Source organism: Chelonoidis abingdonii, chromosome 26, assembly GCF_003597395.2.
Source record: "Chelonoidis abingdonii isolate Lonesome George chromosome 26, CheloAbing_2.0, whole genome shotgun sequence".
Classification (NCBI taxonomy): domain Eukaryota; kingdom Metazoa; phylum Chordata; order Testudines; family Testudinidae; genus Chelonoidis; species Chelonoidis abingdonii.
Genome location: NC_133794.1, coordinates 4,188,695 through 4,203,690, shown reverse-complemented (window position 1 = coordinate 4,203,690; position 14,996 = coordinate 4,188,695). Strand labels below are relative to the sequence as shown.

Here is a 14,996-nt window from a genome sequence, read left to right as displayed (position 1 = left end):
AGCAGCACAGCCGCTGGCGTTAATGGGTAGCAGGGAGCCGCTCGCCCACGGTGCAAGCCAGCTGGCTGGCTCTTCGCTGCTAACACCCCTGGGGCAGTGCAGTGAGATGGGAGCGCAGTGGTTCTTTCCCAAAAGCTGAATAATAAAATCATGTTTAACACGTGCCATGGATCAGTGGGACCCGGCCTAGCCCTGCTGCCCCCAGCCACGAGTCCAAAGGCGGATGTGAGGGGTGGGTGCTAGGCTCTGCCAACACCCTGGAGTGGGGGAGCTGGTCACAACCCTGCCCTTACCTAAGGCCTCAATGCACTGAGCTTCACAGCCCCTGAGGGCGGGCAAGGCCACCCCCATTCTACAGCAGAGCTGGGTCTAGAATCCAGGAGTCCTGACACCCAGGCACGCCCCAGCCCTTGTGAATTCGGAAGCAGGGGGTTAAAGCCAGAACCTCCCCGCCTTCCCTGGGATCCCAGCACAGCCACAGGGGCAGAGGCTGGGGGGTGGGTGCAGTCTCCGGTGACGGGTCGGGGAGAGGGGAAATTGGGCTTGGGTATAAGCCCATTTGTTCCTAGGGCCTAGGACTCCCCTCCCCATCCGGACTCCCCATGCTGCGTCCCAGTCTGGGGCCCTGCTGAGCCAGGGGGTTTCAGTCATGCTGCTTCTCGGAGCCAAAGGCACTGGCTTTCTGGGCGAAGGTCTCAGCCACCAGCAGTGGGAAAACCAGGGAAGCGTCGGCGTAAACCTGCCACGAGGAGAGCGACCAGGGACATGAGTGCAGGCACCAGATCCTTCACCCCCGCCCCCCAATCCCTCCAGCTCCCCATCCCCCAAACACAGCCACCCTCCAGCTCTCCACGCCCACCTTCACCGGCTTGGCATCCATGCGGATCTTCCCCCAGGACACCGCCTCATCTGGCCGGGCCCCCGAGTCGGAGCCGTCAAACTCCTGTGCCGTGTTCACGTAGACAGCGTAGTCGGCCCCGTTCCTCTGCAAGGCGGAGAGAGAGGGAGCGTGACCCCCAAGCGGGTTTCTCCCAGCCCCCTCCCCAAGCGTGATGGGGAGAGAAAGTGCAGTTTGCAGTGAAAAATGTAATCCCCCAAATGAGTGTTGGAGCTGAAGCTATAGCACAGCTACACCTGGGTTAACACACACGAGGCCACAGCGCCCAGGCAGGCCCGCCCAAGCCCAGCCAGCAAGACACACCCACCCCCCACCATCCCTCACCATCAGGTTGGCATTGGCGATGTGGTGTTTGACCAGGCCCCCTCCTAGGATGATCATGCCCGTCTTCTTTGCAAAGATGGCCTGAGTATTGATCAGCCGGAGATCTGCCGAGAGAGAGAGAGAGAGAGAGAGAGACACCACGGTGACTCCCTTCTTCCTGCTGCTTGCTCCCACCCAGGGGGAGGACCCAGGAGTCCTGCCCCACCCCCTCCCCTGCCTTAACCATTAAATCCCACTGCCCTCCCTGAGCTGGGCTAGAAGCCAGGAACCCCTCCGTACCTAGTTTGGGGTGGGAAGTCTCAGCAGGGGGACAATCTGTACGCTCTGTGGTAATGTAGAGAGGGTTCCCAAGAGCTTGATTTGAAGGGGGTCCCCCTCACACTAGAAATCCCCCCAGCACTGCAGGGATTGGGCCTGAGATTCCTGCCCAGTCTAAACCAGGGGCTGGGAGGGGGGCGCTGAGCAATCAGGATGCTGCAGAGAAAGGCCCATGCCTGGGTGGGAAGGAGAGAATCACCTTCCACAATGTCCAGCACCAGACCGGGGTTCTTGTAGGAGTGGAAGAAGATCATGTCCCCCAGGGATCCGTCTGTCAGGGCCGGGCTCAGCACCGGGATGTTGTTCTGCAAAGGGACACATAAGTGGGGCAAGGAGCGTGGGGCGGGGCAGGGCAGAGGAGATGGGGCGGGGAGTTTGGGTTAGTTCCACCTATGGCAATTGATTGGGTGGGCTGAGGGCAGAGCAACACCCTGAGGGCCGGGGGGTTCCTCCCTCAAAGTAGCGTTTGTGGAGGAGCAGAGGTCACAATACAGAGCTTGGCTCAGGGGGTGGGGGGCAGTTAGATGGGGTAGCTGGGGCCAATGAGGTGGGAGAGATTTGTTCCCCCCGTGGTGGGGGGCTGTGGATTGGCCCCCCACGCAGAAGGGCTGAAGCCCAGAGGAATAGGCTGCTGATCCCCACCCCTGCCAGACTGGGTGGAACCCAGGGGGACGTGGCAGATTTCTGAGTCATTGTCTAGCCTGTCTTAAAGGGGCAGTGCTCCAACCAGCCGCTCACCCAGGCTCTGGGGGAGGGTCAGCTAACAGTCCAATCCTGGAGCCCCAGTGGGGAAACGAACAGGAGCACCCCTGAACCACAGGACCCCCCAACTGACCTTCTGTGCCCAGTAATAGACCGATTCCGGGTTGTTTATTTCCTTGCCCAGCCGTGCGATCATCTTGGATGGGGTCCATTTCACACCCTGCAGGACCCAAGGGCCAAAGCTGTGGTGAAACCACCCCCTCCTGCCTGGGCGATGTGACCCGCCCCTGCCCTGCCCCCTCAACTCAGAGGGAATTATCGACATTCACCTGCTCATCCTCACAGCTCTCCCCCTTACGGTACAGATAGGGAAACTGAGGCACAGAGGAAAGTGATTCTCCCAAGGGGTAGAACGCAAGAGTCTTGACTCCCAGTGCCTCGCCCACCCGCTGCTCAACCCACTAGACCTCCTGCTCCATTCCCAGAGCCAGAGATAGAACCCAGGCATCCTGACTCCCAGCCCCCCTTTCTCTAACCACTCCCCTCCCATCTACACGTGCCAAGTATTTTGGCAGGGGTGGCGGGGTTGAGTAGGGATGAGGTCAGAGACTCCCAGCATCCTACAGGCCCAGCACCATCCCCTCCCCTGGGACATGGCCTCCCCCACCCCCTGGCTCTCACCTCCATGTTCTGCTCAGCGACCATCTGGTCCAGGATGGGCATGAGCCAGTCTTCGAACTTGCAGTAGTTGTCGTTGGGCACCAGCAGGTTCCCGATCCTGGAGAGAAACAAGCAGGTTCAGCCCCCACCCCCCCCAAACCAGCTGGACTCAGCCTCTCCACAAGCCCCACTCTGCCCCAAAGAACAGGGAGACAACTGGCATGTCCTGATCCCCACAGATTGGGGAGCAGGGAGGATCCTGGCGGAGTGGCTGGGAATAGGAGATGGAGCCTTTTACCTCTAGAGCATCAGTTCCTGACCCGCAGCCTCCCCACTCTAACCCCTAGACCCCACTCTCCTCCCAAACCAGGGACTGAACCCAGGAGTCTGGGCTCCCAGCCTCCCCACCCTCCCGACACACACACACACTAACCACTAAATCCCACTCCCCTCCCAGAGAACCCAGGAGTCCTGCCTCCCAGCCATGCACCCTCCCTGTACCTGTTGATCCCGCTCTGCCGAAGCTCCTTCCCCCGCAGGCTGAACTCCCCCACGTAGGTAGGTGCCAGGCATTTGATGAGATCCTCTTCCACGCCGCCTGCCGTGGTCACCAGCACGTCCACCTGCGCGGCACAGGGACCCCTGCCTGTCAGACCCCCCCGCCCTGGGACCCCAGTGCTGGGAGCCCCCGGGTGAGGGTGGGGTGGGGGGGTGCTGTTCAGGTGTCGGAGTCCAGCACTGGGGTTGAGGGGAATGGGGGGATATGGCAGCAGCCTGGGTGTCAGAGCCTGGCTCAAGGAGGGGTCCTCAGGGACACGGGTGCTCAGTGCCAAGGGAGCTCAAGGGACATGGGGGGGGGGGGCCATACCATGTTGTGCTGCACCAGGTAGCGGATGGTCTCACGGATGCCCGAGCTAATGAGGTTGGAGGTGAAGCCCAGGAAGATGGTGCAGCCCGAGGGCTGCCGGCGACAGGGGTTCAGGTCAGCGCGGGTCTCCTCCTCCTCACCCAGGGGCTCCAGCTTCGCCACGATCTGGGAACCGGAGCAGCCACATGTCAGGGGTACGCGGGCGGGTGGGTCGGGGCACTCACCCCCCCCCCCCCCAGGCTACCTGGCGGACGCCCCCTGCCCTCGCTCTCATGGCAGCCTCAAGGAGGCAATGGACATGGAGAACACTGATGCACAGAGCAGGCAGTGGCTTGCCAGCAGCAGAAAGGTACAGAACCCAGGAAGTCCTGACTCCCCAGCCCCCATCGGGCCTGCTCTACCCACTCAACTCCACTCCCCTCCCACAGCCAGGACGAACCCAGGCGTCCTGGCTTCCCAGCCTCCCCCCCTCTCACCAATCACTGTTTGATCTCCTGCACGGCCTGCCGAGCTGGTGGTCCTGGAAGCCGGTGGTGAGTAGGACTGGAGCAGGGCGCGGTGATCAGCCGCGGTCGAAGTCGTAGCCCCGCACCTGCAGGCTCGCCTCGGGCAGGCCGGCGCTGGCTTTCAGCACGGCCCGCCACGGCCGCACCCGGGAATCCCCGGCGCTCTCCATGGGCCCGGCGCCCCGCGGCTCTGCGGTGATGGGAGGGGGGGTCATGGATGGGCAGGGGCAGCCCTCGCCAGGCCCCCCCCCAGCGAGCCGCAGAGCCAGCCCACGCCTCAAGCCCCATCCCACGAGTCCCCCTAGAAGCCGCCCCCGGAGCGAGCCCACCCGCCCCGATGCCCCGCACCCGTGCGAGCCCCCCCAGCCCTCCGAGCGAGCTCCAGCGTCCCCGCCCGAGCCCCAGAGAGCCCCGCCCCCAGAGCGAGCCCCCGCCGCCGACGCCCGGGGAGCCCCCGCCCCATTGAGCGGCCCCGCCCCGAGCCCCTCCAGCGAGCTCCAGTCCCTCCCGCCGCAGCCCCAGAGAGCCCAACGCCCCCCGAGGCGGGCCCCCGCCCCGAGCCCCGGGGAGCCCCCGCCCCCTGAGCGAGCCACCGCCCGCCCCGAGCCCAGAGGCACAAACACAAAAACACAAACAAACAAAAACGAGCTCAACACCAAACACAACCACACCACCAAAAAAAACCGCCCCTCGAGCGAGCATCCTCCGGGACCCCACGCACCCGCCGACGAGCCCCGGGGGCAGGAAAAGCCCCCGCCCCGAGCCCCCGCCCCGAGCCCACGGGGACCCGCCGCCCCGAGCGCCCAGTAGAGCCCCGCCCGCCCCGAGCGACGCCCCCCCCCAGCCGCCCGGGGACCCTCGCCACCCGAGCGAGCTCCCCACCCCCCACCCCCGCTCGAAGCCCCGGGGAGCGCCCCCGAGCGAGCCCCCGCCCCGAGCCCCCCCTCCGGGCCCCGGGGAGCGCCGCACGCACCTCGGCCCGGCTGCCTCGTACAGGACCCTCAGGCTCCCGTTAGCCCCGATGCCGCACTCCCGGTCCTGGCCGCCGCCATGTTGACCCGGTCCGGCTACGGCAGCCCTGCTGGGTCACGCGTGCGCACCGTCTCCGTACTCCTGGACGCTGCCATCTTGCCCCTCAACCACCGTTGCGTGGGAGCCGCCATCTTGAACAGAAGCCGGGAACGGTGGCCCTCAAGGGTCAAGAATCCTCCAACTCTGAGAGCCTCCTAGCAGCCCCCATACCCCGGCTCACACTGCACCCGTATACTGGTGCCCTATAGCTAGGGATGCCAACCCTCAGGATTGTCCTGGACTCTCCAGGAATTAAAGATTCATCTTTCATTAAGGAGTATGTCATGATGAAACCTCCAGGAATACATCCAACCAAAACTGGCAACCCTATCTGTACCAGGCCAGGCTTATTAAACCAGATCAGCTTCCCCTCGTGTAGACGCAGGTCTGGCGCTGCTACTCCTGTATGGGAAGGGGAATAAACTAGATCAGCATAAGGCAACTTTATCCCCATGTTAATCCTGGTCCACACTAGGGGTTTAGGTTGAATTTAGCAGCTTTAGGTTGATTTAACCCTGAACCCGTCCACACGACCAAGCCTGTTTTGTCGACTTAAAGAGCTCTTAACATCGATTTCTGTACTGCTCCCCGGTGAGGGGTCTAGCACTAAAATCGACCTCGCTGGGTCGAATTTGGGGTAGTGTGGACACAATTCGACGGTACTGGCCTCCAGGAGCTATCCCAGAGTGCTCCAGTGTGACCGCTCTGGGCAGCACTCTCAACTCGGATGCGCTGGCCAGGTAAGACAGGAAAAGCCCCGGGAATCTTTGAATTTCCTTTCCTGTTTGGCCAGCGTGGGAGCTGAGCAGCAGGTGGCCATGCAGAGCTCCTCTGCACAGACCATGCAGTCCCAGACTCCCAAAGGAGCTCCAGCGGGGACCGAACGGGAGGTGCTGGATCTGATCTCTATACGGGGAGAAGTGTCTGTGCAGGCAGAACTCCTGGACCACGACGCCGGGGGAGGAACCTCTGGTGAGTGTAACTTTGGGCATATAATACAGGCCTTAAAAGCCAGCGTGTTTAATGATTAATTTACCATACATCCGTATTTTCCCAGACATGTCCGGCTTTTTAGTTCTTAAATCCCATCGGGGAGGAATTTTTAAATATCTAAAAACGGCCGGGGAAATACGGACCTTTGGTAACCCTAGATCATCAGTTGTGGGAGCTGCAGATCAGCTCTGGGGCATGTGGAGCCCCCTGAACCTTTGGGGGGTGGCTGGATTAGCTGTTTCTAACCAATCTATGCAGTGTGCAGCCGCCTATCAGCTGTTTTGGCAGGGAGCCAGCAGATGAGCCCATGTGGCTGCAGGTTCTAACCCGGGGCAGGTCAAAGTGGCCCATCTCCAGGGCAGAGCAGAATGGGCTTTTACTCCTTCCGGAGCAAGAAGCTGCTGCTGCTGTCCCAGAGGAGCAGGATCAGCACCTCTCTCCCCCTTGGCTCTGGGAAATGTCAATTCCCCCTTGTGTGGACTGCTGCTGCTGGGAGTGGGGGGCTGCTCCCTCAGGCTGAGCGGCTGAGAGCCTGTGTGAGTTAGAAATCCCCCCCACACCCGTGCAGCCAGCAGCCCCTGGGCCAGAAGTGCACTCAGAGCCCTTCATGGGGGTGAATGGTTCCCACCCAGCTTGTAAGATGAGACCTAGGAGAGAGCAGTTTCTCGCTAGCTGAGCTGTTCAGTGTTTGGCTGACAGGGATCTTTCCTGCTACTAGCCACGTGGTGGGGGGTGGGGTTGAAGGGATCATCCCGGAGAATTGGGGGCAGGGGGGGTTGGATTGTGCTGCACATTCAGCCTAAAACCTCAGCCCCACCTTTAAATGGCAACCCAACGGGCTTTGCTGAGTATGGGAAAGGAGGGCACTGTTGTTTGAAACCGTTCCCACACATCACGAAGGCTGAAGAAGCCGAACCCCTTTGCCTCACCATGGCTGCCTGCAAGCCGAATTCTGCTGCCCTGCCGAGCGTGTGTGATTTCTCACGCCAAACCGGCAGGCCCTCAATATAAGAGGCAAAATGCGACCTTGCACCAAACACACCTGTGCTATGTAATGTGAATTGCTTGATTCAGTGTGAAATAGTTTCCCCTTGTTCTCTAAAATGGGTCGTTTTTAAATACAACTCTCCCTTTTTTTCCCTCCCACAGCTGCAAATGTTTCTATGCTCCCCCGAGCGTTTCCGTCCCAGAGGGGAGCGCGGATTAGAAGGCGAAACAAATGCACTTGCGACGAGATGTTCTCTGAACTCATGCAGGCCTCCCGCTCATGGAGGCAAACAGTGGCAGAGTTCAGGAAAGCAGAAAATGAACGCCAGGAGAGGAGGCAGGAACGCCAGGAGAGGAGGTGGGAGCGAGAGGAGAGGCGGTGGCAGCGTCAAAGGAGGATACGGGATGCAATTCTTAGGCTAATGCAGGAGCAAACTGACCTGCTCAGGCGTCTGGTGGAGCTGCAGGAAAGGCAGCAGGAGCACAGAGCGCCGCTGCAGTCCCTGTATAACCACCCGCCCTCCTCCCCAAGTTCCATAGCCTCCTCACCCTGACACCCGAGAACACAGGTGTGGGGGGGAGGCTACAGGCACCCAGCCTCTCCACCCCAGAGGATTGCCCAAGCAACAGAAGTCTGGCATTCAATATGTTTTGACAGTGTGGCCTTGTCTTTCCCTCCTCCCCTCATCCACCACCCCACCCGGTGCTTCCCACCTTGCCCACCCCTCCTGGGCTACCTTGTGAGTTTCCCCCCTATTTGTGTGATGAATTCATAAAGAATGCATGATTTGGAAACAATAATGACTTTATTGCCTCTGAAGCCGGTGATCGAAAGGGGGAGGTTGGTTGGCTTACAGGGAAGTAGAGTCAACCAAGGGGGCAGGTTTTCATCAAGGAGAAACAAACAGAACTGTCACACCATAGCCTGGCCAGTCATGAAACTGGTTTTCAAAGCTGCTCTGATGCACAGGGCGCCCTGCTGTGCTCTTCTAACCTCCCTGGTGTCTGGCTGCACGTAATCGGCTGCCAGACAATTTGCCTCAACCTCCTACTCCACCATAAACGTCTCTCCCCTACCCTCATGGAGATTGTGGAGCACACAGCAAGCAGTAATAACGATGGGAATATTGGTTTCGCTGAGGTCTAACCTAGTCAGTAAATTGCACCAGCATGCTTTTCAACGTCTAAATGCACATTCTGCACTCGCTCAGCCTATAGTTGAACTGCTCCTTACTACTGTCCAGGGTGCCTGTGTATGGCTTCATAAGCCATGGCATTAAGGGGTAGGCTGGGTCTCCCAGGATAACTGTTGGCATTTCTACATCCCCAACAGTCATTTTCTGGTCTGGGAAGTAAATTCCTCCCTGCAGCTGTTCAAACAGACCTGAATTCCTGAAGATGCGAGTGTCATGTACCTTTCCCGACCATCCCACGCTGATGTTGGTGAAACATCCCTTGTGATCCACCAGTGCTTGCAGCACCATTGAAAAGTACCCCTTGCAGTTTATGTACTGGCTGCCCTGGTGCTCCGGTGCCAAGAGAAAGGATATGGGTTCCATCTATCGCCCCACCACAGTTAGGGAATCCTATTGCAGCAAAGCCATCCACTATGACCTGCACATTTCCCAGAGTCACCACCCTTGAGAGCAGCAGCTCAGTGATCGCATTGGCTGCTTGGATCACAGCAGCCCCCACAGTAGTTTTACCCACTCCAAATTGATTCCTGACTGACCGGTAGCTAGCTGTCATTGCAAACTTCCACAGGGCTATCGCCACTCGCTTCTCAACTGTGAGGGCTGCTCTCATCTTGGTATTCTTGCACTTCAGGGCAGGGGAAAGCAAGTCACAAAGTTCCATGAAAGTGCCCTTATGCATGCAAAAGTTTCGCAGCCACTGGGAATCATCCCAGACCTGCAACACTATGAGGTCCCACCAGGTGTGCTTGTTTCCCGGGCCCGGAATCAGCGTTCCACGGCATGACCCTGCCCCATTACCACCATGATGTCCCATTGCCAGGGCCCGTGCTTTGAGATAAGTCTGTATCCACGTCCTCATCACTCTCGTGGTCGCGTTGTCGTCGCCTCCTCGCCTGCTTTTTCAGGTTCTGCATAGACTGCAGGATAATGCGCGAGGTGTTTACAATGCTCACCGCAGCAGCAGTGAGCTGAGCGGGCTTCATGCTTGCTGTGGTATGGCGTCTGCAGGAGAGCAGAGTTGCAGTAGAAGTGGTGGAGGATGATGGTTAGCAGGCCTACTGCACCGTCTGCTGCCAGCAGCACCCCGGCCACAACCGCGGCGGTGTCAGTGAGCTGAGCAGAGCGGGCTGCATGCTTGCTGTGGAATGGTGTCTGCACGGAAAAAAGGTGCGAAACCATTATCTGACGTTGCTTTCACAGAGGGAGGGGGCGACTGATGACATGTACCCAAAACCATCCACGACAATGTTTTTGCCCCATCAGGCATTGGGAGCTTAACCCAGAATTCCAATGGGCGATGGAGACTGTGGGAACTGTGGGATAGCTACCCACAGTGCACCACTCCGTAAGTCGATGCTAGCCACGGTAGTGAGGACGCACTCCGCCGACTCAATGCACTTAGTGTGGAGATATGCAATCGACTGTATAAAATCGATTTCTAAAAATCGACTTCTATAAAACCGACCTAATTTCGTAGCATAGACATCCCCTATGTGTGTAAATGCATGAGCCGTTCCTACCCGAGCTACCGACCCTGGTGCTGAGTCAGCAGCCTCGTAATCTGCCATAAGCGGCTTATATGGTGACTCAGCGCCATATTGGGCTAGAGCGGTTCCAGATGCACGTACCGGGGCCTGTTCCCTCTGAAAGGCAAAGCAGCCTGGTTCTGATCCCAGCTCTACCTGCTGTGACCACAGACCAGCTCTCTGTTCTGGGGAACTGTACTCCAGGAACTGGGCTTTCACGGCACAGAGCCGTCCGGGAGGCATACGTGGTGAACAGTGAGGGTAATTAACCCTTTGCCACGGTCCTGGCAGACCCTCCATCCCTGACCATCTTTACATGAAGACGGGATGTTTTTCTAAACAACCCACTGTCCTTCAGACAGGAACTGAATCCCACCAGGGAAATCGCATGGCCGGTTAGGCGGGGGGCAGATTAGGTGATTGCACTGGTCCCCTTGGAATCTATGACCTTCCTAGCAATCCTGCGCTGGCTGGAACGTGTCCCGTCATCCTGAGGCTGCTGCAGCCAGGCTCAAATGGCTCATTGCTCCCTTTGAGCCCCACAAACTGGGGTGCAGGCTGTATCGCCTCCAGCCCCCAGCTCCTTCCATCTCTAGGTAGGCTCTGCTATTGCACCCATCATGGTGGTATCCAAGCTGCCCCCTTTCTGGTTTCTCTCCCCATCTACCACCCCACCCTCTGCCCCTTTATCACCCACCATCACCAGCCGGCGCCCCCTGCCCTCCTGCCGCTCTCTGGTGGGGCTGAGGTGTGGGGAACAGTGGACGTGAGTCCCGATCACGCACTGAGGGGCAACCGGGTGAGGCCTGCCCAGACACAGCGGGTGTTCTGCTACCCAGGCCCCATAAGCAGATTTCTCCCCCCACCCCAGCTCACCTTTATGCCAACAGTTGTGACCTCCCAGGGCCCCGAGCCAGATGGGCCGGATGCCTTGGCAAAGGGGAGTCTGTCTTCAAAGCAGCGTGACCGCCACTGACCTCCAACCCTGTCTGCCAACCTTGGGGGTGCCCAGCAGTATGGAGGGGGGACGAAGCCGAATACCATGGCTGGGGGTGACCCCGGAAAGCCAGGGTTTGGGGTCCCTGCACAGCCACCCCCCTTTTCCCAGCTGCAAACCAGTGAGGGACCCCACTTGCCCCATGTCAGAATGGGAACTGGAGCATCCGGAACTGCCTGAGGGAGACAGATTTTGCAGCAGGGCCTGCAGCTGCGTCCGAGCCCGCCTGGCAGGTTGGAAGTGCCCAGCCCCTGCCTGTGGGTTAGAGCCGCAGGAGAGAAGCAGCTCCCTGCCCCCCAGATCCGCTCATCCTTTGCAAGCAGATTGATCAAACTCCTGCAGCTCTTCCCAGGAGCCCCCTGGGGTCCCGTAACACCAGAGGTTTGCCTGTGGGCTCATGAACACAGCAGTGGAGGCAGGACTCCTGGATTCTTTTCCAAGTGCAAGGAGGGGAGTGGGGTCTAGTGCTTAGAGCGGGGGGGGGGGCTGGGAGCCAGGACTTCTGGGTTCCATCCCTGGCTCTGGGAAGGGAGTGAGGTCTAGTGGTTAGAGCAGGGAGGGGATGAGAGCCAGGACTCCTGGGTTCCATTCCTGGCTCTGGGAAGGGAGTGGAGTCTAGTGGTTGGAGCAGGGAGGGGGCTGGGAGCCAGGACTCCTGGGTTCCATCCCTGGCTCTGGGAAGGGAGTGGGTCCTAGTGGTTAGAGCAGGGAAGGGGCTGGGAACCAGGACTCCTGGGTTCCATCCCTGGGTCTGGGAAGGAAGTGGTGCCTAGTGGTTAGAGCAGGGAAGGGGGCTAGGAGCCAGGACACCTGGGTTCTATACCCAGCGGCGGGAGGGGTGTGGGGTCTAGTGGTTGGACTGCGGAAGAGGGGATCTGGGAAGGACCCCTGGGTTCCAATGCATGATTGCCACTCTCTCCCCTCCCCCACCACTGCGAGTCCTCCACCCCAGGCCCGGCTGCATTTCGGGAGCAGCCTGCATTAGCTCCGGCTGCTCTCAGGGCTAAGACGCTGCCAGGGAAAATGCTGCCCGGCCCAGCAGGGGGTGCTCCGGATCAGCTGCCACACTTTGCTGGGTGACATTTCGCTCTGTACAGGGCCCATCTGGCTTCAAAGGCATCAAAGCCTGTGGGGTGGGCGGGGAGGCCCGACTGAACCTCTGCCTGGTGAGGGTGAGGGCAGGCAGGGGGGGCCGGGGCTGGGGGGGATAAATAGGGCAGAGGCGGGGACATCAGGGGGCTGGGGGAGACTGACAGAAACGGGCAGCAATACAGGACCTGGGGAGCGCGCCAGGCTGCAGACTGGGGGGACGTGTGTCGCCATCGCAGGTGAGCGGAGCAACCCCGTTGGGGGTGGGGGGAGCCAGAAAACAGACCCTGATTTTGATCCCCCCTTCCCTAAATTGAGACAACAGGGGAGGCCGTGGAACTGACAGGAGGTTCGGATCAGGACTGGGCTCCAGTGCCAGCTCTCAGGACTGGAGGGAATGAGTTTCACAGGCGCCTGGAGGACTCAGATGGCTCTTGCCGGTATCGGCCCAGCTCTGGGACAGCCTGTTCCCAGGGCAGGAGCAAGAAGTGGGTGCAGGGATCAAACCCCAACTGTGTGTGTGTGTGAGACCCTGATCCTGAGCTTGGAATAGGACCCAGGAGTCTTGGTCCGGAGGGGGACAGAACTCCTGGCTTGTAGCCCCGCTTCTGGAAGGGGAAACTGGCCAGAGGAAGGCTTGGGTGTCCGCATTCCTTGGTTCTATCCTGTTCTCAGCATGAGGTCGAGTGCTTGGAGCAGGGCGGGGTGGGAGCCAGGAGTCCTGGCTTCTAACAGCTCTACCACTTGGTTGGTGACCCCAAGCCAAGTCACGGCAGCTGGAGGGAGGGGAAAGGATGATTAACGTGACTATAAATGACATGCAGCACGTTTGTAATAATGGAAGGATAAAGGGGATGGGTGCCCAGGCTTCCTGGCCCAAGAGTTGTGCCTACCCCAATCCGCTGTCGTGCGCTGTTAGATACCTGCCACGCCCCACCCCAGAGGTGGCTGCATTTCAGCGGCAGGTCACAGGTATTTGGGAGTCTTCAGATCGGCTGCTATTTAAATGTCACGGACTTTTGCCTGCTGCTTCGGTTCTCGTGGAGCAGCCTGCAAGCTGGTGGAGTTCAGCATGTTCACCCCCTCATTGGTCTAACCTGGCCCCCCTGTGCCCTGCAGATGTTGGGGAAGGCAGCCAGCTGCAATCACACAAGCCAGGGCCGGAGGGCAGTGGAGCAGCTGCGGACAGAAGCCAGGCTGGAGAGAATGAAGGTGACACGACCCCCCCACAATCCTTACACTGGGGAATTCATTTAGTGCTGGATTGGCAGGGCCTGGCTTTTCCCCGCCAGTGAGGGGGAGACGTGAGTTCTGCCTCCAGGCCCCGGCTCAGGCTGAGCAGGACTCCTGGGTTCTCTTCCTAGCTCAGACTCTGTTTCTGCCGCTGCCCCCACTAGAAACCAGCCTGAGGCCTAACAAACTCGCGTCACGGGGAGCAGCAGGAAAGGTGATGAACCAGCAGCGGCTGCCAAGCTGGAGCAGAAGAGATTCAAGGCCTAAATAGGCCCCTCTTATCCACACACACCTGCCCGGGAAAGAGCAGAGCGGGGAATTGACATGACAGGCTCTAGGGGCGGATCTTTCCCCAGGGCAGCATGGCCCAGAGGCAAAACCATTTGATTGGGGGGGTGCAGGGACAGGCACAGCCTTGCCCCTGCCACAGCTCAGATCTGCCCCTATAGGGTAGCAGCGCACAGGGGCCTGAGAAGGGGCAGCGGGGAGTCCCTTTCCAGACCTCCTGCCCAGGGTGCGTGGAGGGCTTCCAACACTGCGTTGGGCAGGGCACATGCCGAGTTCAGGCTGTTCCGTCCTCAGGCCCCTGTTTACAGGACGGATTAGGGGAAGGAACACGGTAATTGCCTGGGAGGTGGTGGCGGGGTCAGGCCAGCGTGTTCCTTTCACGCATGGTTTAGCAGGGCCCAGCAGAAAGCCAGATCCTGCCGGGATCAGCGGCAAAGTCGGCTCCGAAAGGGTGAGGCAGCGTGCGGGTATGGGGGACGGGGAGGCTCCTGGCCCCTTTCAACTGTGCCAGGATGGGGCTCTCCCCGCTGGCACTGACCCACGCCAGGTCCTACGTAAAGCCTGGCCTGGGCTCTCTGCCCAGAGCTGGTTTCCCCATCAGCAAGATGGTGCTTTGTGGTGACATCCTGGCTGGGGTTGCGGGGCAGGGGCTGGAAGTCAGGACTCTTGGGTTCTGTTGCCACCTCTGGGAGGACAGTAGGCTCTAGTGATTAGAGCAAGGGAGCAGGAATCAGGAACTCACAGTCCAGAGCCTCCCCGAGACAGAGGTAGAACCAGGGAGTCCCGGTTCCCAGCACGCCCCTGCTCTGGTCATTCAACCTCACCCCGCTTCCAGGGAGGGTGCTGGGAACCAGGCCTCCTGGGTTCTGTCCCTGTCTCTGGGAAGCCCGACAGGGTAAGGTCCTGACTCCCAGGGCTCCCCACTCTAACCACTAGACCCCACTTCCCTCCCAGATCTGGGAACAGAACCCAGGAGTCCTGACTCCCAGGGCTCCCTGCTCTAACCACCTCGCTGTTCGGCTTTGTTCACCTGCCTTCTCTCCCCTTCTAGGTCTCCAAGGCAGCCTGCGAGCTGCTGCAGTACTGCCGGGTACACGCGCAGAGCGACCCGCTGCTGACCGGGGTCCCTGCCTCTGCCAACCCCTTCAAAGACAAGAAAACCTGCAGCATCCTGTGAGGACACTGGACCCACAGCCCCATCCGGACAACAGCGAGCAGCCTCTGAAGAGAGGGGCAGCTGGGTTCCTATCACTGTCCCCCCTCCCACCAGTGTGACCCTTGCGCCAGCCAACCAGAGGGAGCGGGCCTGATGGGTTCCTCATGTCCCACCCTTCCCTCCT

General features: G+C 59.9%; 2 protein-coding genes across 2 annotated transcripts; one reads left to right on the top strand and one right to left on the bottom strand.

Annotated features, from left to right (window-relative positions):
* Positions 1-136: 136 nt before the first annotated feature.
* On the bottom strand, positions 137-4,475 carry DHPS (deoxyhypusine synthase). The gene is given in 11 exon segments (XM_075061181.1): positions 137-739; positions 860-985; positions 1,223-1,326; positions 1,740-1,845; positions 2,376-2,462; positions 2,924-3,020; positions 3,404-3,525; positions 3,771-3,935; positions 4,210-4,218; positions 4,254-4,335; positions 4,337-4,475. Coding segments are annotated over 11 exon segments (1,104 nt in total). The 5' UTR covers positions 4,447-4,475; the 3' UTR covers positions 137-643.
* Positions 4,476-12,258: 7,783 nt separating this feature from the next.
* Positions 12,259-14,882, top strand: LOC116817748 (guanine nucleotide-binding protein G(I)/G(S)/G(O) subunit gamma-12-like). Its single transcript, XM_032768163.2, has 2 exons — positions 12,259-13,347; positions 14,708-14,882. The coding sequence occupies exons 1-2, from the start codon at positions 13,255-13,257 to the stop codon at positions 14,831-14,833; spliced, it is 219 nt and encodes a 72-aa protein (XP_032624054.1). The 5' UTR covers positions 12,259-13,254; the 3' UTR covers positions 14,834-14,882.
* Positions 14,883-14,996: the final 114 nt, after the last annotated feature.

Coding starts and splice junctions, on each gene's coding strand:
- LOC116817748 (XM_032768163.2), top strand. CDS start 13,255: ATGTTGGGGAAGGCAGCCAGCTGCAATCACACAAGCCAGGGCCGGAGG. Junction 13,348..14,707: donor CCAGGCTGGAGAGAATGAAG/GTGACACGACCC, acceptor CTCCCCTTCTAG/GTCTCCAAGGCAGCCTGCGA.